General features: G+C 55.6%; 1 protein-coding gene across 15 annotated transcripts in view; it reads right to left on the reverse strand.

Moving 5' to 3' along the window:
* The window catches only part of MAST3 (microtubule associated serine/threonine kinase 3), a 37,978-nt gene extending 19,060 nt beyond the window's left edge, over positions 1-18,918 (reverse strand). The window contains exons 1-8 of one of the 15 annotated variants that reach the window (XM_045778438.2): positions 18,854-18,918; positions 12,788-12,819; positions 1,949-2,037; positions 1,800-1,872; positions 1,599-1,619; positions 968-1,082; positions 396-556; positions 134-209 (exon numbers count right to left, since the gene is read on the reverse strand). In XM_045778438.2, coding sequence (XP_045634394.1) covers positions 134-209; positions 396-556; positions 968-1,082; positions 1,599-1,619; positions 1,800-1,872; positions 1,949-2,037; positions 12,788-12,819; positions 18,854-18,892 — 606 coding nt within the window. In that variant the 5' untranslated portion in view covers positions 18,893-18,918. Of the gene's footprint in view, positions 1-133; positions 210-395; positions 557-967; positions 1,083-1,598; positions 1,620-1,799; positions 1,873-1,948; positions 2,038-4,485; positions 7,751-10,217; positions 10,502-10,598; positions 11,588-12,787; positions 12,820-18,853 lie in introns of those variants that run through there. The other 14 variants (XM_045778427.2, XM_045778426.2, XM_045778432.2 and 11 more) reach the window with 14 other exon arrangements.
* Between the last annotated feature and the right edge of the window lie 5,490 nt (positions 18,919-24,408).

Genomic DNA, 24,408 nt, shown 5'->3' on the forward strand with positions numbered 1-24,408 from the left:
TGTTTTGAGACAGAGAGACAGGAACAGGCAGAAATGGGATAGATGGGGGGATAGAGCCAAGAAGACAGAGTGCCAAAGAGGAACAACAACATGGAGGGGAGCTAGGGCCGGTCCAGCCATCGGCCCTGCCCACCTTGGGGAACCTCTCCCGGTACACATGATTCATCATGACGATTTCATTGTCGAAGGTCCCTGTTGTGCGTCCCGGGCTGTGTGGGGGGGGGGTGGATGACACACAGTCAGCTTGCAACATGGGCCCAGAGACCCAGTCCAGGGGAGGGTCAAGGATCAGAGGCCAAGCTTGGACAGGGTCAGGGGCGGAGATGGAGGAGGAGCCATAATGTGGCCCCCAAAGCCAGTCCAAGGAAGGGCTAGGGTCAGAGGTCAAGACCCACCTGAGACTGCGGGAACGGGGACGAAGGTGGGGTGAGCGGTGGCCGCCTTCCTCGTCAACCACGCTCTCTGAGCTGCGGAAATGCTTGGACAGGAAGCATAGTTCATCCGGCGTCGGTTGGAAAGGAAGCTGGTGGAGGCGCTCCCGGGAGGATGAGCTTGACTGGCAGGAGGGGGTATCAGGGCCACGAGTTCACAGTCAGCGCCAAAGCCAGAACCCCAGCATTAACCGTCAAGGCCTAGGCTGCCTGCTGGTCACTGGATGGTAATACGTTCCTGCCTGGCTCCTATGCATCCCTCAAAACCCCAGCTCTGATGCCCCCTCCTCCAGCAAGCCTCCCTGCCTGCTCCCCAGGCAACCCCAAGACTCCCTCTGGCCAGGCACTAACCCCATGGGATGAGGATGTCTGTGTCCTCCAGACTGGGGGACTCCTTGGGACTGAGGCTGGGTCTTTTCAGGGACCCATACATTGCCCAGAATGGGGCACAAAGGGGGCAGCCAGGATGTCGGCTGACTGGACAACTATCCAACACCTTGATAAAAACCAAAGACGTGTCCCGCCCCACCTCGCACCCGCCTGTCTGCTGGCCAAGGTGGGACTGTGGGTACCGAGACGGTGGAGCTGGGCGTGTTGGTTCCATAGCCAGAAGATGGGAGGGACGCAAGGGACCATCTTCTGCCGTCAGCCCTAGAGAAGAGAACCAGAATAGTTGGAAGGAAGGCATGGCCCTCACGGTTTGGGGGGACTAAGATACCACGGCTGGCAGATTCTGGCCCTGTTGGAGGAAGAATCTCCTAAAAAGGCTGAGAACAGAGATTCAAGGTGAACAGTCTGCTGTGTGTTTTCTCCTCATCCTTCAGACGCCTCCTCCAGGAAGTCCTCCCTGACCCAGCTGCCAGCGTATACTCCATCAAAGCTCCGACTTCTCTGAGTTGCAGTTGCTGGGATACATGCTGGTCGCCCCCACCAGACTGAGGACTCCCCAAGGGCTAGAGTCCAGCCTCGCCTTCCTCAGCCCCCAGCATAGGGTATGGCACGTGGCAAGTACTGAATGTTACAGAGTGAATGAGTGACATTTAAGTGCCTGGTACACAAGAAGTCCTTCATTAGCTCTTACTAAGTGAATTCGTGACTTTTAGTGAGTTAATAGTTTTTAGACTGGAAGGTGTGCCCTCCTCCTCCCCAAGGGCTCCCTGAAATTACCTGTCCACACGTGGGATGTGGCTGCAGAAGGCCGTGCGTGTTTGCCAGGGGCAGAAGCCAGAGGGAGAGACCACCACAGGGCAGGGGATGGGGGAGGGGAAAAAGTGAATGAGGAGGCAGGCCCAGCCACCAAGCACATGCCCCTGCCCATCCCCTCACCAGCTGTGCCGACACCATCCCTCAAAGCCAGTGACCACTCACCTTCGGGCAAAGGGGAAGTTCACAGCAGATGCAGCTGAGAAGTTCCGAGGACTCTCCAGAGGGCTGTTGCCTGCTGAGGGCGAGGGGGACACTGAGTCAGAGCGGGCGAGGGCAGGACGCCGCCCCTGCATGCTTATTCCCACACTCACCTGTGGGGACGGAGAGCGGAGACAGGGGCCGGGAAAGGGTTGGCGAGGGCGTTCCTACCACCAGACTTTTGCGGTTCCCGCTGCGACAGCTGTCGGGAGAGGTGGGGACAGGATCAGGAGCTGGCCCAGACCTCTGGGCTCAGAGGACAGCATGCCCAGGCCAGAGCACACACATGGCCAGCTCTGGGGTGGGACGGGAAGCTAGGTGTGACCACTGCCACTCTGGTCCCAGCTGGGCGGCCGCATGGCCCCTAGCTCAGTCTTGGAGGCCTGGGGTAGCCATTTTTGACAAATATTACCTAGTATTAAGACTGCTGTGGTTATTATCGGTAGACCCCGCCCATGGCCAGGAGCCCCTGGCTGGCCTTCGCTCGCTTCTGTGTTCACTATCCCACCCCCACACTTTTGCCTGTGCCATGCCCACTGCCAGAAGCAGTGGCAAATAAGGCAGAGGGTGGAGAGGACCCTGGGGCCCACTGGGGAATTGAGGCAGGTCCCCACTCCATCCCAGGCACCCCTTCCCAGGTCCACGGCCCCAAATGTCTTGGCAGCCCTCCTCCCCCGGGTCCCCCCCAAAATGCCAATCTGACCCTTAAAAACCCTCAAGTCAGCATCTTGCAGTTAGATCCCGTCCTTAACTTTTGCCCACACATTTCCCTCCCTCCATCCCAGTTCCCTTCCTCCAGACCCCCTGGCCCAGGCCACTCCCACCCTTGCCCAGCCTCTCCCACCTGAACCCTGCCCCCAGCCCCCGCCCTGGCAGAGGGAAATTGAGAGCAACACGGTCTCCCCTCCCTCCCCAGTGCAGTCGCCCAGCAACGGCTCTGCTTGCTCTCGACAAGTGCATCAGCCCACATACCCTGAGCCGCCAACGCAGCTCAGTGGTTCAGGGAGGGAGAGAGAAAACCTCAGGGCCTCACGGGGCCAGGAATGGTGTCCCAGGCAGAAGGCACAGCGCAGGCTAAGGCATGGGACAGCATGGTCAGCAAGCCACCGAGGCAACAAGACAGGCAAGGAGGAGGGATCCAGCCTGTCCACGGCTCCATGTGCAGTTGCCCTTCTGAGTCTGTTTCCCCATCTGTATACCTTTGCAAGGCGCCAGGAAGATTTGACGAACGACATACAGTGTTCAGCTTTGGGCCCAGCACTGGGTAGACTACGGTGGGCAGGTATAGTGTCGTCTTTCTCCCCACAACTCCTGCAGGGCCCAGTACGCACAGTGGTAGGGCAGGCAATGCCTCCCCGGTGAATTCAGTCACCGTTTGCCTATCCCAACAACTCTGGTGGGAGAGACCACCTGCACCCATTTCCCAGCCTAGGAAACTGAGGCCACAGATGTCAACAGCCGCAGGGAACTGTCCTCTAGTCTGATGTGCAGAAGCAAAAGTGAAACCCACAGGTTCCTGCAAAACTTCCTGCCAACACCCACCCCCCACCCATATAGCCGCCAGTCCCACATCCTCTCCCAGCCCTCATCTGGGTCCTCAGCCCCACGCTGCAGCATTTGTCACCAGCAGCAGCCTTTGGGAAAAACACTTGGCCCACCTTCCTCTCGCGCTCAGGCAGGGCCTTCTTGAAAACACAGCCATATTTGAGGTCTCAAAGGGAAACCTGGGCATCATTTGTTCACTTGCCAAGCATCTGTCAAGTGTCCACAGTTTGCTCAGCCCTCCCTGGAGAAGGCCCAGGACCCTGTGAAGCTGCCTGGCCATTCAATAAACACCCATGTGGGACAACACAGAATGAGAATATGGCAGAAAACACTGGCTGGAGCCCAGCTGCCCGCACCTGATCCCTAAGATACTCCTAAGCTCTCTGTCGCTCCACAGGATCCGGGAGAAGAGCCTAAGCCCTGAACCTAGTATTCGGGGTCCTTTAGCAGCTGCTGTCCCTGCCCAGCCTTTGCCTGTGCTCCCCTCTAGGAATGCCCCAACCCAGCACCAGTGAAAAGCTCAAGAACAGAGAGGTTAAGGAACTGCCTGAGGTCACACAGCCAGGCAGTGGCTGGGCTTGTTATTTGAACCCAGTCCTGTAAAGTCCACGGCCCTTACTTGGCCTTTGCTTTTCAAAAAGGGAAACGGAGACTCCAAGCCAGGCCAGGCTTTGCTGTGGTTAAGCCCAGTATGTTACCCGACTTACCCGATCCTGCCAGGCCACCTGCACGCCAGCCTCGTGCAGTAAATATCTGCTTCTGAAACAATATTTCCGCTGACGGGGCCCCAGGGACAGACTAGCTTCAGTTTTTCCAAGAACATCTTCCCCCCCGGTCTGCCCAGGCCTAGAGACCCGGGTTCGAATTCTGCCTCGGTCCCAACTCCCTGCTGCCTGCGACCTGGGCAGGCAGACACCCAACTCCGGGTAACGAGGGGCGAAAGGAGAGTATCTGGACCCCTAGCGAATACCCTGATCCCAAAGCGTCCTCCCCCTTCCCCCTACCGCCACACACAGCGGCCCTCGCCACGCCGCCGGGATATACTTCTGGCAACTCGTGTTTGCTTGGCCGGCCGCCGCGCCTCTGCCCGCACGGTGCCCCCTACCTCTTGGAGCGCTGCAGCAGCGCGCCCTTGGCAAGGCGGCTCCGGTGGCCTGGCGCAGCCACCGCCGTCCAGTAGCTGGGGTCGGACATGCTGCTTCTCTTTGTGCCGCCGCCGCCGCCCGAGACCCGGGAGGCGCGGGGGCGCAGCCGGCGGCGGCGGGGCGCGAACCTCCGCGGCCGGATTGGCCCCGGGAGCCCCGCGGAGCGGGGCAGAGGGTGCGCGCCGCGGGGCTGGGGGTAGGGGGCGAGGAGGAAGCGCGCGCCCCAGAGCGCGGCCGGGAACCCCGCCCAGGCGAGCGCGGGGGCGGGGCCTTGCGGGGGCGGGGCCTTGCGGGGCGGGGCGAGCGACGCGGAAACGAGGCTGGCGGACCCGCGTGCTGGCTAGTGGGCTGGGCGTTGCCAGGGCCGCGGGCGGAGGGGCGGGGCGTTGCCAGGGCTGCGAGCAGCGGAGGCGGGGCGTTGGCGCCTGGTAGGTTAGGCCCTGGAACTTGGCCCCTTTCCCTCGAAATGTAAATCTGTTCACGTCCCCTTTTCTCTCCCCGCCCCGCGCTAACCCCTTCTGAGTGTGGCACTTGAGAACTACCCAACGGCCTGGCCTGGCTCATGCTACAGCGCCCACGCTGGCTCCACTTCTCGGAATGTTCTTCCTGCCTGGCAAAATTCAGCATCCCCTCTCCCAGGAAGCCTTTTCTTGTGTCTGGCTCTGTCTTCCCCAGGCTTGGGCTCCTTGGGGTCCCAGCATCTCCCAGCACTGGACTGCCGGAAAGGGCATGTTGAGCAAACCGAGTCAGGGCATCTGACATGATCTGCCTATGTGATGGAAAGGCCATTAGCCTGGCTACAGTCAGGACTCAGGGGACACCTAATTTAACTTCTCAGGCCTGTCTTCTCAACTGTAAAATGGGAGGGGAACCGGGCTGACAGGATGATTACATGAATTAGATGCAAGGTGGCGCCCACAGTGCCTGATACATGTTTGATAAATGTTAGCATCAGGCTAACTTCCAGGCCTCTGCTTCTCCATCTACAAATGTCCCATCATGAAAATGGAATCGAATCGGAGGCATGGAAAGTGCTGGGAGTACAGTACATGCTCACCATGGGAATAGGACTGCCTCACACAACAGGCAGTGAATTAATGCTTCTTCCTCTCATGACAGTCCCAGAAGGCAGGGACAGTGTCACCCTAACAGTGGCCCCTTCACAGGCCACACAACACTTTGGGAACCAACCCAGGCCTGATGCTGAAGCCCAGACCCCACATCTGAGAAGAGAAGGCATAGAGAGATACCCCTGCCTGGTATGTAATCCTAATTCTCCCCAATCCTCTTGCCGCCAATTTTGCTTCTCGGGTCTCTCAAGAGACTCCCCATCCTGTCTTCACGGCCAGTGTCACTCTCAGGTATCTCCTGGGTGTGTCTCCCAGAATGCTCTCCATCTCCAGGTCCCCCAGGCCTGGGTCTCAAACACCCATATCTGGTCATTCAATCACTCAACATTTATTGAGTACCTACTGTATGCCTGACCCTGTGCTGAACCCTGAGGACCGTGCCCTCAAGAGGCCCCAAGTCCGGTGGGGGAGGCAGCGAGTAAATGGGAAACAATGAAATGATCAAGGTAATTTCAAACACTGAAGTCAAGGAAGGAAAGGAACAGAAGTGACAATGGCAAAGGATGACTTTAGCCTGGAGGCCTCTCTGAGGAGGTGACACTATAGCCAGCTGAGACATTGAGAAGGAAGAGGAGGCAGCCATGGAAACAGTGTTCCAGGGGCACCTGGGTGGCTCAGTCAGTTGGGCGTCTGCCTTCGGCTCAGGTCATGATCCCAGGATCCTGGGTTCGAGCCCTGCATTGGGCTCTCTACTGAGTGGAGAGCCTGCTTCTCCCTCTCCCTCTGCCTGCCGCTCCCCCTGCTTGGGCTCTCTCTCTCTTTCTCTCTCTCTCCCTCCTTCTCTCTGTCAAATAAATAAATAAATAAAATCTTAAAAAAAGAAAAAAAGAAACAAGTGTTCCAGGTAGAGGGCACAGCTTGGGCAAAGGCCCTGAGACAGGACTGAAGGGAAGATGCCAGCAGAGATTACCATGTAAGACTTGTGCATTGCAAGAGGAGTGCAGTTGTACAGTAGAAGCAATGGGGAGCCACGCAGGATGTGTGAGCAGAGGAGGAGCGTGATCTGAATTATTTGTCACCGCCACCCCCATGTCTGCCATGGGGAACAGGAGCTCTCAAGGACAGGAATGCAGATGGCAGGAGGCTTGTGAGAGGCTGTGACAGGGTCTGGGAGGGGGGAGACGCTGAAGCCTGGACCAGGTTGAGGCTGTGGAGAAAAGCGGGTAGATTCTGGTCTTGTTTTGAAGCCAATGGATTGGCCCTGCCAAGGGGCCAGATGTGGAAGGGAGGATGGAAGCAGTCACTTCTGACCCTTAGGTATCCCATCTGAGCCAAGGGCCAAGGACAGCACCTCCTGCATGCGGGCAATGCAAGATCCCACAGGTCTGGGGATCAAGTAGGGACAGAGTCGTGGTCTTGTGTCACCCTACGCTAACATGCTTTGCCCACGAACCCTCCCCGCCACGTGTGCCAGGGACACTGCTGCGCAGTTAGGAAAGGAACTACCCTGCTCAATCCCAGCTGTGGCCCCACCCCGCACTGCCTCCATGCCCCCCATTACACCCACTGCTCTGGCACCCCCAGCAGCCACTTCTCCCACACCCATCTGGCTTCGGTTTCCTCCTCTGCAGAACAGGGCTGCAGCTGACAATCCAGAGTGCCTGTGGCCACGGCAAAGGCCTCCCATGAAAGGCTGACTGAGCCACTGATCTCCGGCGCCAGCCCACTGCCCACCAGATCCCGTGCCTCCCCGACTCACACACCCTCCATGGCCCCTCACTGCTTTTACAGCAAAACCACACTTCTGGGTGAATCCCTCCCCGAGGGCTCAGATCCCCACCCTGTCTATGACTCAGGATTCACCCCCCTCTGCTTGTGCGAGCGACCGTGTAAATGGCGAAGCCCCAGTGAGCATACAGACCCCTACCCCCAACCTTTCCTTGGTCTGATCACCCCAGCCCTTCCCACCTGCCCATGCACTGTCCACACTCCTCCCAGCCCCATATGCTGTGTGGTTCTCAGTACCCTGGAGAGAAAAATGCAAATTCTTCCTGTCTTTGGCATTCAAGGCCCCAGAGAGAAGACTCTTCTGACAATGCCTTTTGTTGCGATCCCCTCAGAGAGGGCCAAACCCTTGGTCTTCTTCAATTACCTCCCACCCACCACCACCACCACCACCACCACCACCACCAGCACCACCAGCAGAGCTCTCCTACCTACCTCCCCTTTCTCCATGCCACAAGCAATAACTGAGCATCTGCTATATACCAAGTCCTGCCATAGGATAGAGGACAGATCCCTCAAGAGGCTCCCAAGCCCCTGGGTGAGAAAACCAACCCAATAATCACACAAGAAAACATGGAAATTACACCCATGATACAGTCTCCATGAGGGAAATGGACAGGCGTAATGGATGTAATCGGGGATTGGGAGACCCTGAATGGGGGGGCCGTGGTTTGGAAAAGCTTCCTATCTGAGGGCTTGATAGAGACTTGTCAAATGAAGAAAGGAGGAAAGCACATGCAAAGGCCCTGAGGTTGGAGGCTTGTGTTTTGGCAGCCCAGGATGTCTCATGGCTAAAGTAGGGTGAGCCAGATGGGGAGATAGACAGGGAGGAGGTGGGGGGTTGCAGGGGCCAGACTCACCGGGCCTCAGAGGCTGAAGGAACAAATTAGGCTTATTCCTAGGGTGCTTGGGGCAGGGGAGGCAGGGGCCCATTTCCTTGCCTAGCCCAAGGTGATGTGGTTCTGCTGCCCTCTGGTGGAGGGTGAGGACGCTTTTCTGCTCAGAGCCCCAAACACTCAGCCTCCATTTGCTCCTGGTAAAACTCAGTTATCCGCAACAGGTGCCTCCCCTCATCTCTTCCTCACAGGCAGTGGAGGCCAAGGAGTCAGTGTCAGATTTGGCCTGACACTCTCTCCCAGGGTACCCCTGGACAACACACTCTTAAGTTCTGAGTTTCCTCCTCCCCTAAATGGGGGGTACAGCAGTCCCTGCCTCCCACTGGACACCCCGACCTGGTCCACGCCCCACCATCTCCTACCCAGATGTTGTCCTAGTCACCTCCCTGACTCTGCCACCTCCATTACTGTCACCTGCCCCCAGCAGACCTTTCTTCCCCCAAAGCAGCCACAGAGGCTTTAAAAATCTTGGTCCTGCCTCAGGACCTTTGTATGTGCAGTTCCCATTGTCCGGTGCCTCTCTTCCCCTAGCTCTGCCTAGGCTTTGACTAAAACACCACCTCCCTGGGGCACCTGGGTGGCTCAGTTGGTGAAGCATCTGCCATTGGCACAGGTCATGATCCCAGGGTCCTGGGATGGAGCCTCACATCAGGCTCCCTGCTCAGCGGGGAGCCTGCTTCCCCCTCTCCCACTCCCTCTGCTTGTGCTCTCTCTCTCTGTCAAAATAAATAAAATCTTAATAAAATAAAATAAAATAAAATAAAATAAAATAAAATAAAATAAAATAAAATAAAATACCACCTCACCCAAGAGGTCACCATCTGAGTGTATCCTGTTTGTCCATTCACTTGTTTATTGCCCACCTCCTGAGAGCTGACTGAGAGCCCCTTGAAGGAGGGGCTGTGTCAGTCTTGTTCACAGCTATGCCCTTAGCACCTGGCTTGCAGTATGTGCCCACTTAATGAAGGTAACTGTCTGTTACCCAGCACCCAGTGTGGGCTCCAAATTCTTCTCTGTTCTCCCCATTAAAGGTCTATGGAAAGAATCTAAGCAGCTCATTCATATTAAGGTATAAATGATTGATGGGCTCTCGAATTCTAGACATCACTGACTCACACATCTGTCACTTCGCTGAACTTTTCCCAAGCTCTGCGAAGAGCCCATGATAACCTTGATGTTCCCTCCTGTACAGCGGGCAAGACCCTGCGATGTGCCGGTCACAGAGGGTGGCTCAAACCCTCAAAAGACTCTGGCAGCCAAGCTGGCCCTGATGCTTAATCTCCAGACATACCGAACCAGGAGAACAGGTGTCTCCTCTCAGAGCCTCGGTTTCCCCAGCTAAGAAACGGGGTCAGGAAGGGCACCTCCCTCCGGGGGTTGTGGAGGAAACAGAAGGTATGTGGTACAGAGCTGGCACTCAGTCAGACTGGTTCTTTCCTCCCTACACCACTTTGCCGGGTTCAGTGCATGGGGCTGTCTTGGTGAACTCTCCGCCTTGGGGGTGTGTGTGTGTGTGTGTGTGTGTGTGTGTGTGTGTGTTATACATTCAGAGGGAGGAGCTTTCTGACCAGCTGAGCTGGGTGTGGGGAGGGCCCCTGAGGTCCTAGCCTGGAAGGCCAGGCTGGTTCAGTAGGGAGGGCCCAGAGCAGGCTGGGAACCCAGCACCTGTCTCAAGGATGTCCTTGGGCAACAGCTCAAGTTCTCGCCTCATCTTAGCCACCTGTCGGATGGAGGACTTGTTGGCTAGGGCTGAAAATGGAATTTCCCTATCAAGGCCCTAGTGTGGATAGCAGTTTCATTTTATGGAGGGTAAACTGAGTCCCAGAGAGGTGATGTCACCAGCTCACAGTACCTTGGTGAGGAGGCTGGGTCTAGGTGGCTTCCAAGGCTCTAGGGTGCCAGGGCAACGTCCGAGCCCCGCCCCCATGTGCTGTCACTTACCTCCAGGGGTGCAGGCCCAGCGAGGGGCTGCAGGGGCTGCAGGGGCTGCTGGGGCTCAGCAAAGATGGGCTCTGGCTGCTCAGAGACAGACTGCAAAGAAAGAGGCCGGGGACGTTGAACCTGGTGGTGGCCCCTGCGTGTGGCCAAATCCGGAGACGGACCATGGCTTAGGTTCCCTTAGGGAGAAGGGGCCCCAAGGCCCGGAATTCTGGGTCTCTCGCAGGCTGCGAGGGCGGGGCCTGAATGATGACCCCGGAGGGCTCCCCGGAGGCGGCGGCGCGACTCTGGGCGATTTAAACAGAGACGCGGGGTAAGGGTGGTTGTCTGTCTGCTTCTCTCCCACCCCCACCCTATTTCCCCCCTTCTCCGACAAGCACTCACTCGAGGGTCAGCGCCGGGATGTGCAGCTTGTCCCTGCGAGACTTCATGCCGAGGCCGGGGCTGCGTCTACGCGGCCGGGTACCAAAACCCCCTTTGTGGCCCCAAACCCCGATCGTGGCGCGATCGGACAGACCCACAGACGCGGACGTGGGGACAGCACGCCTGGCGGGCGCGACCGACGCGGCGCGGAGGCTGGGCCGCTGGGGGCGCGGGGGGCGGGCTCTCTCCTCCTCGGGGCGGGGCTCAGAGCCCCGCACCTGCGCGCAGGCCCAGCCCAGCAGGAAAAGTCGGGTTGCGGGAGGCTGGAGTCGCAGGTGCCACCCCCTCCCGGAGAGCGACGCCAAGGCTGCCGGGTCTCGGGCCCCCGGGCTGCGCTGCCGGAAAGGAAGGGCGGTCACTGTCTCCTGGATCGGCAATATTGCTCCATCGCCTGGCCCCGCCCCTTCCCGGCTGCGGCCGGGTCTTTGCCCTCGCCCCGCCCCTCGGGGGGTGGGTCTCTCGCACCCCGGTTCTGAGCGCGTCCGGCCCCTGTTCCCCCACCCCAGCAGCTCAGCACAGCGTTCGGTGCCCCTCGCGGCGGTCTCCGCATTCCCGCGCACACCAGAGGCCGGGTCCACGCCTCCAGGCCTTTGCTTCATCGGGTTGGCAGTCAGGAGCGTCGTCCCCCTCACCCACATCTGAGTTCATTCCCACGGGTCCCTCTTTCGCGGAGCCGTCCCTACACAACGACCCATGGCACCCCGAGTCCCACCCTCCCCTTTGTCCATCGCAGATCCCAAGAGTCCGGGGTTGTTTGTGTCTGGCTATGGCCCCCTTGACACCCCGCTTGGACCCAGTCAGGAACACGGCAGGTACCAGAGAGTAGACAGCTCTCAGGGAGTCTTTGTCCTCGTCCTGCCCCAGTAGCCCAGGACTTTGTCCTCCATGGTTTGACTTTTTCCTGTCCACCACCCCGCCCCCAGCCTGGGCAAAGGCCAGAGACAGTGCCCGCCTTCTGGTCAATGTCGGAGCCCTGCCCCTACTGGGCCCCTCAGGCTCCTCCCCACCAGCTGCACTATCCCCAGTACAACTAGAACAGATGGTCTGGGCTTGAGGGCCAGTCTGACCCCACCCCCACCATCAGACTTCAAACTCTCATCCAACCCCCAGGACCTCCCCCTTCCCTCTCCCTCCTCCTCCCCTGTGCTCTCTTCACTCCAGCTATCCCTGTCTCCATGGTGTTCTTTCAATGCCAAGCTGGTTTGCACCCCAGGACCTTTGCCCATGCTGTTCCCTCTAGCTGGAATGCCGTTCCCCTCGGATTTTCCCCTTTGCTTCTTCCTCCTTTTCCAGATCTAGGCTCAAATGTCACCTCCTCCAAGAGGCCCCACATCTTCAGGGCTAAAGCTGCCCCCTAGTCCCTCTGTCTCAGTTTATTTCTCCCCTGCATAGTATCACTTCACCATCACTCTCCCCAAGACAGTGTGAGCTCATGGGCAGGGTCCAGCATTGGATCCTGTCTCTGGGGCCCCTGTGCCTGGAACAGGGACCAACACACAGTAGGCACTTATAAAAAAAAGTTTGTTAAGTGCGTGATTTCACTGCAGGGCAAGAGAATTCCTACCCCTCAGGCCAACACAGCCCCCAAAGAGGGGTTGTCTGCACTCACACACCTCTGGACCACCAACACAAGGTAAAGCCCCCCTCCTGGTCCTGGGCTTTGGTTTCCCATCCATAAACTGGCAAAGGCACTGACCAAAATGTTCTGTGAGCTTTTGGGATCCGAAAATGCCAAACTACCGACGAACGCTAATGTGACCCTGAAGAATACACTTTTCTACCTGTTTCCTGGAAGTGAGCACCCCGTCATGGGAAGCATGCAAGCTGGTTCCAGGATACAGGGCTGGAATTCTATAGTTTGGACTCTAGATGCAAGATAATTTTCCCTTTTCCAGGCTGGATGCCCTTGTGTCAGTGGTACAACCCTACTGCCCTTCTGTTTCCTCAATTGCAAACTGGCCTGGGCCTCCCAGCTCGTGAGAGCCAAGCGAAGCACTTCTGAAGCATGTCGCAAACACCAGGGGAAAGGATCAAGGTGAAAAGCTTTGTTATAATAATTAAATAAATTCACAGTTTGGAGGCTGCTGATGAAAAATTTGTGCTCAGGACCCCAGGGTCCAGCCCAGCCCACTGGCCTTAGATGAACTCACCCACGTCCCCGGCGTGGCAGGCTCAGCTCCTTCTGAAATGAGAGGAAACAGGGGTCATTCCCATGGAGACAAGCCCCTCACATCCCTGGCCCTCCACCCACCTCACACACACCCCCCTGCCCCGCTGGCCCCTGGATCACCCAGCTCCAGCCAATGCCTCCTTTCTGCTGCCCCACACGCTGGGCTCTGCCCTGCCTCCGAGCCTTTGCGCCAGCTGTGTCTTCTGCCAGGACTGCCTTCCCTCCCCTCTGGTGCTAGTTAATTGCACATCATCCTTCAGCTCAGGCATCCCTTCCTCCGGGAAGCCCTCCCAGACTCCCAGTCACCGCTCTGCCCAGCTCATACCCTGCCTGCACTAAAAACAGCTTCATTATTTTAAGTAACAAATTAGTTATATTTATAAAGAAGTATGTCAATAGTGGCTAAATACTAACAATCTGTTGAGGAAAGGGAGATTTTTGACTCATCCTCACCCTGCCCCCTCCCAGATCTGAAAGCCATTCCCCAGATCTGTGTCCTGGGAACTGGTGCAGGGTGGGGGCCCTGATCTGTGACTCCCCACTGAAGACGCTTTTAGAGCTCAGCAAGCTGACTTGCACCAACCCTGGGTGTCCTCATCAGGGCAAAAAGCCCTGCACTTGGGGTCCACGGTGACCCCAGAGTCCACCCTCAAATGTGGCTCACCCAAGGTTTTTAAATTCTCAAAAGGCCATGTAGCACCAGTTTAGAATCTGGGGATACTCAGACCTGGGTCCAGATCTACTTATTCTTTGTTCCTTCCTGGCTGTGGGACCCTGAGCAAGTAACTTGTATTATCTCTGCTTTGATTTTCCCATCTCTAATGCGGAAGTAACATCAGAAGGGTTCGGTAATGATGATCGGTCAGTATTCCTGTTGCTGTTGTGTGTTGCTGTGTTATTGTTGGGCTCAGCAAGGGCCTAGGCCGACTATCATAAGACTGGATACATTTTACATTTACTGAGCCGCCTACTACAGACCAGGAGCAGGGGCCATTTTACTGGCTGGGAAACTGAGGCGCAGAGGGAAGCCAGCTGCCCATGTCTTTTGGCAGAGACAAGGCGGAGAATCCAGGTCTCCGGACATCCCTCCCCACCCCGCCACCCCCAACACACACACGCCAGGGCGGGATCGCGCCGAGGACACACGACTATTTTTACCTAGGTGGGCTCTGGGCTGCCCACATCCAGAGCGGGGCGTTCACCATGGCAACCACTGACGTCATCGGCCTCCGCAGCCAATTCAAGGGGGCCGGAAGCTGCCCCGCGCAGGACAGGGCTGGGAGAGGTTGGCTGGGTCCCCCAGCTGGGGAAGGGGAGGGTCCACAGGATTGGGGTGTCACCCCGAGGCCTGACCCCAGCTACCTTGAGTCCACAAAGCAAAACCGAGCTGTTCAAGATGGGAAGAGGCTGACCTGCCATCCCGAGATGTTTCTGTCTGCCTGAATACCTCTGGGGACCAGGAGCTCACTATCATTCAGGGCAATTGATCATAGTCCCAGGAACCACCACCACCATTAAGGCCTCCTTCAGCCCCCTCCAATTGTTTTGGGATCTTATGCCAGCTTAATACCCCTCTCCTCTAACCTGACTGAGGAGCCGGCATCTGAGCCCAGGGCTACTGGCTGCACCCCTCCCCCCATCCCAAGCATTTCCTTCCAAAGCCCTGCAGTCCTGGGTTCCCCGTCAAGCTCCCCCTCATCCAAGCTGTGTGGCCCCTGCCAAGCAATTTCACACGTCTGTGCCTCAGTTTCTTCATTTGGAAAGCCTCCCGGTGACACAAGGTCCTGGAAGGAATCAAGTAGCAAGCCAAGCGCCTGACACTGGGGGGAGGCTTCGATAAATCCGAGCCAAGACAGTGATTTTGTGAAGTTAATAATAACCACTAATTGAACCACAAATTTTAATTTGCTTCCAAAATACAACAAGATGTGAAGTGGCAGAGAGCAGCGAGGGAAGGTCGGCAGCCCCCTGCAAAGGCTCTGTAGAAAGCTAGGACCACATGGAACTCTCCCGGCACCGCCCCCGGACCCTCTGCTCCCAGAGCCATCTGCTTCCGTCTTCAGCCCCCTCTTTGCAGGCTGTTCCCCAAGGAGTGACTCCCGCGTAGACTGGGATAGGTGGGGGCCCGATCCCTTGGAACTGCCCTTTAAAGATAATATTTACGGCATCCTCTGTGTTCTTGGCTGGGCTGGGCCATGCTGCCTCCCAGTCAGAAGCCTCAGTGCCATCCTGAGGAACCCCCAAGCTGGAGAAGACAGAGCAGGGCATGGACAACCCTATTCTGGAAGCATTAGTGAGGACCCAGAGGGAGAGAAGGGGCTGGAGGGTGGGGGGAGGCAAGAGGCTTCCTGGAGGGGGGTGTCAGGCTAATGGGAATCTGTAGGGTGAAGGTGGGACTCAGCCCGGTTGGCACCAAGCCCCATGGGAAGTTGGCAGCTGCAGTGCAGGGAGAGAAGTCAGCAGGGACCACACAGCACCAGCCTGAGGGCTTTTGGGAGGAGCAGAATGAGTGGATGTGGGCCACGAGGAGGCAGGATGGACCTTCCCGGGTACCCCTCCAGCAGCAGCAGAGACAAAGTTCAGACACAAGCTCTGGCCACCTTCACTGCCCCTGGATCTGGGGACCTGGGGTTTTAAAATTCTGTCCTTTGTGAAGCAAAGGTCCAAGTGGGGGATGATAAAAATGATGATAAAATAATAAGATAATAGTTGTAGCAATAACAGCTTGCATGAACTGGCACCCAGAAACGCTGCACAGAAGACGGAGCTTAAGTCAAAGCATGAGGGCCCAGGGGCCGGCTCTTGCCGTGACCGAACACAAACTCGTGGGCAGAGGGCCAGACAGGTCCTGTTTACCACCTCCCAGCACACAGCCAACTGCGCGTGGGACATTGGAACAACCAGACTGGCCAGCATGCCCAGAGCTACAGCCTGGACTGCCCAGTCAGCAGCTGACCCGAGTCCCCTCCGCTTCCTCAAGCTTTTATGAATTGACTCTTTGACCTCTGGCAAGGGTCAGCCTCCAGAGTACCTGAATGACTCTGACCAGCACGCTGGCCCGGGGTGCTCCTGGGCCCACTAACAGAGCTCCAGTTGGGGGACTGTATAGCTAAGGGCCCAAACTGAGGCCCTCAACATTTTTGTACCCACAGGAGCCAGACTGGCTAGAATTCCAAATCTCTTACTCTCCCTCTCTGATCCTCAGTTTCCCCCTCTGAAAAAGGAGGCTACTAATAGCACTGATCACTTGCGCTGTGACGAGAATTAAATGCACGCTCAGTGTTTAGCACTTGCAGGTGCCCGTTAATGCGATAACCATACTAATATTATTTTTAAAAATTATTTTCATTATCTGGGGCACCTGGGTGGCTTGGTGGATTGAGCGTCTGACTCTTGATTTCGGCTCAGGTCGCGATCTCTGGGTGGTGGGATTGAGCCCTGCGTCCTGCTCCGGGGAGGAGTCTGCTTGTCCCTCTGCCTGGGCCCCTCCCCCCACTCATGTGCGCGCGTGCTCTCTCTCTCTCTCTCAAATAAATAAAATATTGGTTGTTTTTTTTTTAAGATTTTATTTATTTATTTATTTATTTGACAGAGAGAGAGCGAGCACAAGCAGGCAGAGCAGCAGGCAGAGGGAGAAGAAGCAGACTCCCCGCTGAGCAGAGAGCCCAACACGTGGCTCCATCGCAGGACCCTGGATCATGACCTGAGCCGATGGCAGACACTGAACTGACTGAGCCACCCAGGTGCCCCGAAAATATATATATTTTTAATACTTATTTATCTAAATAAATAAAATCTTAAAAAAAACAAAAAAAAAGAGGGGCACCTGGGTGGCTCAGTCAGTGAAGCGTCTGCCTTTGGCTCGGGTCATGATCCCAGGGTCCTGGGATCGAGCCCGGAATCGGACTCCCTGCTCAGCGCGGAGCCTGCTTCTCCCTCTCCCTCTGCCTGCCGCTCTGCCTGCTTGTGCTCGCGCTCTCTGTCAAATGAATAAATAAAATCTTGAAAAAAAATCTATTTTTCATAGTGTCCTACTTGGTCGTTCACTCCAGGACCCTCTCAGGCTTCTAGCCCCCTCTTTACCCTCCACCGGCTCCAGAGGATTCTTCCAAAGCCCTCAGATCTGGTGTGTCCTTCCCTGCTCCAGCACTTCCCATAGCTCCCCGTCACTCTGGGGCAAAGTCTAACCTCTTGGAAATCAGCGCTGGAAGCCCCTGAGACAGACGGTCCCCTCTCCCACACCCAGCTCGAGCACTAAGAAATGGCTTCTAGTTTTCCCATACAACACATAGCGTTACATGCTTCTGGGCCTTTGCACAGGCTGTGCCCTCCGCCCAGAATTCCTTCACCCATCTGGGCGGTCCCTACTTGTCCCTCTGCCTCCATGGAGGAAGGCCTGCTAGTGCAGGGCTGGTCTGGAGGGGGAGCCAGACCTGCTTGGGTTCAAATCCTGCCTCTTGTCACCTGCATGCTGTGACACCTGAACAGTGGCTACACTTCTCTGAGCCTCAGTTTCCCCTTTTGTAGCATGGCACTCGTCATCAGGGTACGGATGCCTTCTCCCCATGGAACAGGCCCCCACTTCCTGACGTCAGCAGCGCCCCCATTCGCCTACCCGATGGCAGTTTCTCTATTTTAAGAGGCCGCGGGCGGGGCTCGAGTCTAACTGGGGCTCGGGGCGGGGCCTGTCCCCCCACAACACCCCACTGCTCACCGCCCCCTCCTCTACGCCCAGGCCCCCCTCACTCCTACCTCTGGCCTCGGGACTTTCCCCTTTCGGCCCCCTCCCCCGCCACGCCTGGCGGGGGTGGGGGTAGGGGTGGGGGTGTTTCTGCCCTGCAGCTCTGGCCCTGCCCTCCCTGACCCACCCCCCACCCCGTCCTTTCAAGGGTTTAGCGTCCCTCAGACTCTTCTATTTCCCCATACACCCACCCCACCTGCCCCGCCACCCGCGCCTGCTTCCTCTGCTCCAAGGCCACCCAGCAACGCTTGGTTCAGGCGCCTTCTCCAAGTGTGCCCGAGCGTCCCACACTGCAGCTGACCACTCCCTGGGTTTGTTTCCCCCAACAGGCTGGGAGATCCAGGAGACCCCGCTGCCTCTCCACTGCCGGGCACACAGCAGGCACTCAATAAATGTTTGTTGGGTAAATGATGCATTTCAGGTTCCCGACCGGCAACCTGGGAGCTTCTTAAGGGTGTGGTCTAAGCCCCAGAGGGAACTGGCTAGATCACCTTAATTCCCTTTGCACAAGAGACCCAGAAAGGTCAAAGAAGTTGCCCACCGGGCGTCACAGGGCCCCCTGCGTGGGCTCAAATTCTGACACCCCTGTTCTTACGTCCTGGTAACGCAGCCTCCCAAACACAAAGCCAGGGCCAGAAGTCAGAAAAGGAGGGTCCTTACAGCAAACGGGGAAACTGAGGTCCCGAGAAGCAAAAGTGGCTCCCGCCCCCCCCCCCAACCGCCGCAGCCAGTTGGCAGTGCTCTGTGCGATAGAGAGCTAGTTAAGGCCGCCGGACTGAATCCCCGTTGGGCCACCTCGAGTTTGTGACTTTTCCAGACTCCAGCCTCAGTTTCCTTGTCTGACAAATGGGCGCCTGGACAGCCCCAGCCTCCCCGGCTCAGCTTAGGGGTGATCTGAGGCTGGGGCGCGGTGGCGCAGCAACTGCATGAGGCAGGTAATTATACACATTAATTAATATTAATATACCACTAGTAAAATGATTAATACAAGGATGAACATATGGTGAGCACGCAAAGGCTGCTGTTGCTCATATTATTATTAGAGCAGCTGGTGGGAAGGGGCGCAGCCCTCAGTCCCTTTCTCCCACGCTAGCGCTTGGAGCCTCAGTTTCCCCATATGTCAAACGGGGTATATCCCCTTCCGACTAAGCAAAAAGCACTTTGAGAAGCGGGTGGGCAGAGGGAGCGACCGGAGCGCGCGCCCCGCCTTCCGCCTCAGTTTCTCCGGACGCCGAAGCCCCGCCCCTGGCACCCAGGCCAGGTCTGCTCTGCTGTGCCCTCCGCCCGCCCACGCAGGGGCCTCACCTGGAGCCCTCGGCGCCGCAGGAGGCTCGGCTCGTCCATGGCCCGCTAGTCCGCACCGCCCGGCCCGCCCCCGGCCCCGCCCCAACCTGCCAAGCCCCGCCACCCCGCGCCATTGGTCAAGCCGGTCAGCTGATGTGGCCTGGTCCCGCCCCTCCTTCGGAACCCTCCTGGAAAGGCCCCGCCTCCATTGGATCGCCGGACCGCCCTTCCAGGCCCCACCCTACCCCCCCAGCCAAGATGAAAACATTTTTTTCCCCAATGAATTCTCCTAGAAGTAAGGGAACATTATCATCCCCATTGTACAGATGAAGAAACTGAGGCTCCTAGAAGTATGTTAATGTACCCCGGGCACACAACAGGGCTGGTTCCAGGGTGAGGTGACTGAAGCATTCAGTTCCATTCAAAATTTAAGAGGGCCCACAAATATAAGTAATTAAGATACACGAGATTTTAATATGATATTTAAAGAATCTAAACTAATGCAAACGATGCTTGATGAACTAAACATCACAATTTCAAACAAAAACAGTATCAGACTCTGCCTTTACATGACCCTACCTCTCTTGTTTCACCCTAATCCTGGCCCTAGCCCCAATAAAACTTTATTTACAAGAACAGGAAGCCACTGTTGTCAGTTTCTGTTTTGAGGATGGCTGCTTTTGCCGAGCCAACTGGGCACCTGGCTAAGTGCCTCATGAGGACCACCTTTCACAGGTATCTGATGATAATTGGTCAGCTCCACTTTGCAGAAGGGAAACTGAGGCAGGGAAAAGCCCAAGGTCCTAAGATGGCATCCTTGTTCTCTCTTTCACTGGAACTCCACTGTCTCTGCAGCTGCAGGTTCCTTGGCTACCCCACTGTTGGACCTAGGCAGTGCAGTATCTTCTCAGGCTGGAGGAGACCCTAGGGAGAGCCCAACTGTCTTTGAGGTCCTCTAGGCTCCTACCAAATTACCAAATTACAATGGCCAGACTGAGCACATAAAAATATGGGACTCCCTGACAACGCTTGTTTTTCTCATACACATGTTTACATTGACATATAATTCATACACCATAAAACATACCTTTTAATTTTTAAATTTATTTTTAACTTTTAAAAAGTTTACCTTTTTAAAGAGTACCATTCAGTGGTTTTTAGCATATTCTCAGAGTTCTGCAGTCATCATCACTGTCTAATCCCAGAACATTTCATCAACCCTAAAAGAAAACCTTTACCCATACGCAGTCCTCCCTCCCCAGCCCCTGGCAACGACATGTCTGTGCGGATTTGCCTGTTGTAAACATTTCGTATACATGGAATCACACAACACGGGGCCTTTTGTGTCTGGCTTCTTTCACTCAGTGCATTTTCAAGGTTCATCCACGTCATAGCTTGAATCAGTACTTCATTCCTTTTTCTGGCTGAATAATATTCAGTGTGGATGGACCGCATTCTGTTTCTTCATTCATCTGTTAATGGACATTTGAGTTTTCCTGCTTTGTGGCTGTTATGAACAGTGCTGCTATGAACATTCGTGCACAAGTTATGGTGTGGGCATATGCTGTCCACGCTCTTGGGTTTACACCTAGGAGGAGAATCCCTGGCTCGTACGGTAACTCTCTATTTCAGCTTTTTCAAAAACTGCCGGACTGTTATGGACAGCCCAAAGCAGCCACTGTTCTGGGCTGAGTAGTGTTCTTCCAGAATTTGTATGTTGAAATCCTCACCATCCGTACTTCAGAATGTGGCTGTATTTGGAGATAGGGCCTTTATATATTTTTTAAAGATTTTATTTATTTATTTATTTATTTATTTATTTATTTATTTATTTGAGAGAGAGAGCACCAGGGGGTGGGGCAGAGGGAGAGGGAGAAGCATTTATTGATTTGGGAGAGAGAGCACAAGCAGCAGTGGGGGTGGGGGTGCGCAGGCAGAAGGAGAAGCAGGCTTCCCGCTGAGCAGGGAGCCCCATGCAGGGCTCGATCCCAGGACCCTGATATCACGACCAGAGCTGAAGGCAGATGCTTAACTGACTGAGCCACCCAGGCGCCCCAGAGATAGAGCCTTTAAAGAGGTAATTAAGGTAAAATGAGGTTATTTTGGTGAATCCTAATCCATGATGTGGTGTCTTGATAAGAGATTAGGACACAGACGTATGCAGAGGGAAGAGCGTGGGAACATAAAGGAAGAGGCCATCTGCAAGCCGGGGAGAAAGACCCCGGGAGAAATCAAACCTGCCAATATCTTGATCTCGGACTTCTAGCCTCCAGAACTGTAAGGAAATACATTTCCTACTGAAGCCACTCCATCTCTTTGTTATGACCGACCTAGCAAACCAGGGCAGTCACCCAGTTAAGTTCAATTTCGGATAAATAATGAATAATTTTTCAGGGGATGTCCCATGCAACCCTTGGTAAACGGATACGCTAAACACTTTTGTGTTGTTTATCCAAAACCCTAATTGGGCGTTTTCTATCTGGCCACCCTTTGCTACATGGACCTCGGGCTGTAGCTTGCCTACCCCAAGTGATGGGAAGCTCACCCCTTAGAGTGACCAATGGGTCTATCTGGGGTTTGTTCTGCTTCAAAGTTCTCCTTGAGTCCAAGCCGGGGTGGACATGTGACCTAGAGACGTTCATCTGACTCAGCCACTGTGATTGGCTCATGGAGGACAGATAACTTAAGCTCAGTCAATCAGTATGCCTTGGGGACTTGGACTGGAATCCCAGGGAAGACAGGTTCCCTGGACCTGCGGTGGTTGGACCAGGCAAATGGGGAGCTGTTGGGAGGGGGGGACCAGAGAGGTATTAAATGCACCTGCTGCATCTGGAGAACTATATAGAACTTCCAAGACAACACCTTCAATGGGCAACAGGGGACATTTCCCTACTGACTGACTGACTGACTGACTGAATGAATGAATCAATGAGTGAAATTTTCCCATGGTGAACACCTATGCATCCTTCAAAACCCACTTCAAATTTTCTTTGAGAAGCATCAGAGAACACTGATTGAATGAATACATTTTTTCCTGTGAACTTCTACACATCCATCAAAACCCTCTTCAAATGTCTCTAAGGGGCATCAGGGAGTGGGATCGTTGAATGAATACAAGAGTTTCGTTTCTTGATAACCTTCTGCACATATATATTTTTTAATGCAGGGCTTGAACTCATCACCCTGAGATCAAGACCTGAGTTGGGTGCTTAACAACGGAGCCATCCAGGTGTCCCAACCTACTGTGTATTCTTTTTTTGTTTTTCTAAGATTTTATTTATTTATTTATTTATTTATTTATTTATTTATTTATTTATTTATCTGAGAGAGAGAGAAAGAGCAGTGGGAGGAGGAGAGGGAGAGGGACAAAAAGACTCCGTGCCCAGCACAGAGCCCAAAGCAGGGCTCAATCCCACGACCCCGAGATCACCACCGAGCCGGAATCAAGAGTCAGATGTTCAACCAACTCAGCCGTCCAGACGTCCAGACGCCCTTTCTGTGTATTCTTTACAACATCCTCAAATGATCCCCTGGAGGCATCAGAAAGTTCTGGTTGAATGAATGAGGAATGTTCTTATTGGTGAATGATGTGTTTGATAAACTAACAGATTTTTCTCCTTGCCAACTCCTACTTATCCTTCAACATTCTCCTTTGATGCTCTCTGGGGGCATGAGGGTCTCGTGGCCACTTGGAAAGAAGCTCAGCCCCCCTCCTCCGACAGCAGGTCACTTGCCCTGGAAGAAAACGGAAACAGAGGGGGTGGGGAAATTCTGTGGTCCCTCCTGTCACGATTTCCATTTCCGGAGGCCCCTTTTAACCCAGTCCTTCCTGCCTCCCCCTCCCCGCAGCTAGTGAGGCATCTGAAAGTGGGGCAGCCCTAGAGGCATATTCCGGCTGTGTTTCTGGGACAGTAGGGAGGGGCCCATAAGGGGACCCTAAGGGCTTCCTGGAGTAGGGGGCAGGCAGGCCAAGGGAGGTGGGAGTGCAGCTTTGGCATGGGGAAGGAGAAGTGTGGTGAACCTCGGGGCAAGCTTCAGATCCTGACTCTGATATGGGTTGAAGCACCACCTCATCTGTGACTAGAGTCCTGCTCACACATCTGCTATGGCTCCCCAGTGCCCTTGGGAGAAAGCCCAGCCCCTCAGCGTGGCACCTGAGGTCCCCATCTACCTTACCACCTTCATCTCTCCTGTGGAGCCCCAGACCTGCCGTGTTCATCCTGATGTTCCCCAAAGCATGTTCCTGAACTTTTGCTTCTGCTGTGCCCTCTGCCAGGAATGCTCTTTCTATAAACGAGTTCAAGAGCCCCCTTCTCTGGGCATCCCTCCTGACTCCCCCTTGGGATCCCTCCCAGCCTCTGTCCCTCCCTGCACCCAGCCCTGACGCCAAGGAGCTGGGGGCATCTGTGTCCAGCTCTGCCCCCTCCTCCACTCCTCTCCCTCCCTCAATGTCTTTCCAGTGGCTGCTCTGACTTTGGGGGGCTGGGAAAGAGCTGCAACTAGAGCAGAGGCCACTGGGGGCCCCCCAAACAATGATTAATTATACTGGCTGTCTGGTGAGCATTACCTGCCAGGAGCTCAGCCCTCCTTTATCCTCACGACTGCCTATTTTGCAGATGGGGTAGCTGAGGCCTGGAGGGGCCAGCCTTGGTGGTGGGGCAGCCCTGGGGCATGAGGCTTATTCCCAAAGATGCAAAGCTCAGCCTCCCCGGGGCGGGGGGGGGGGGGAGGGGGGGTGGTGCTCTGTCTGAGTACATCTCTCCATGTGCAGCTGGGTACTCGAGGGGTCTGGGCACCTCAGGGCTCAGTTTCTCCATCTGTGAAATGGGACACATAGATGGTATCTCCTGGGGTAGGGGTCTCAGGACCCTTGAGAGGAGGCCAAGCATTTGGCCCTATCTCTAACCATCTCTTCCATCTTTCTTTATGTTTCTCTCAATCTGTCTCTGTCTCTCTCTGTCTCTGCCCCTCCCCCAGGCCTCATGCATCAGTCCCGCAGCCCACTCCACCCCCTGGCCTGGCCTGGGCCCTACCACCAGTGAAGGCTGCTCTGTGCGGGGTCACGGGGTCCCCGTCCCCACTGTGCCAGGCCTGGGACACTGCCTCTTTGTTCCCATGGCTCTGACCTCATGGCCTCCTGGGCGCCTGACCCTGACTGGCCCAGCTGCCCCCGGGGACAGGACTCCTCTGAGACTGGGCTTTCTCCCAGCCCACCTGGGCCACAGTTCCCAGATGCTCTTCCGGGAGAGACCTTCACCATGCTCTTTAGTCTCCCTGTGTTCCATGAATATTTTTCTTTAAGGTGAAAATCACATAACATAAAATTAACCATCTTAAAATCTATAATTCAGCGGCATTTAGAACTTTGACTATGTTCTGCAACCATCACCTCTGTCCAGTTCCAGAACATTCTCATCACCCCAAAGGGTGCACTCGTCCCGTTAGCAGTCACTCCCCAACCCCCACCTCCCAGCCCCTGGCAACCACTCATCTTCCTGCGTCTTTGAATTTGCCTGTTCTGGACGTTCCATGTACATGGGATCATACAACATGTGGGCTGTTTTGTCTGGCTCTTC

Source organism: Ursus americanus, chromosome 14 (assembly GCF_024610735.1).
Source record: "Ursus americanus isolate L20-20 chromosome 14, mUrsAme1.1.p, whole genome shotgun sequence".
Lineage (NCBI taxonomy): Eukaryota > Metazoa > Chordata > Mammalia > Carnivora > Ursidae > Ursus > Ursus americanus.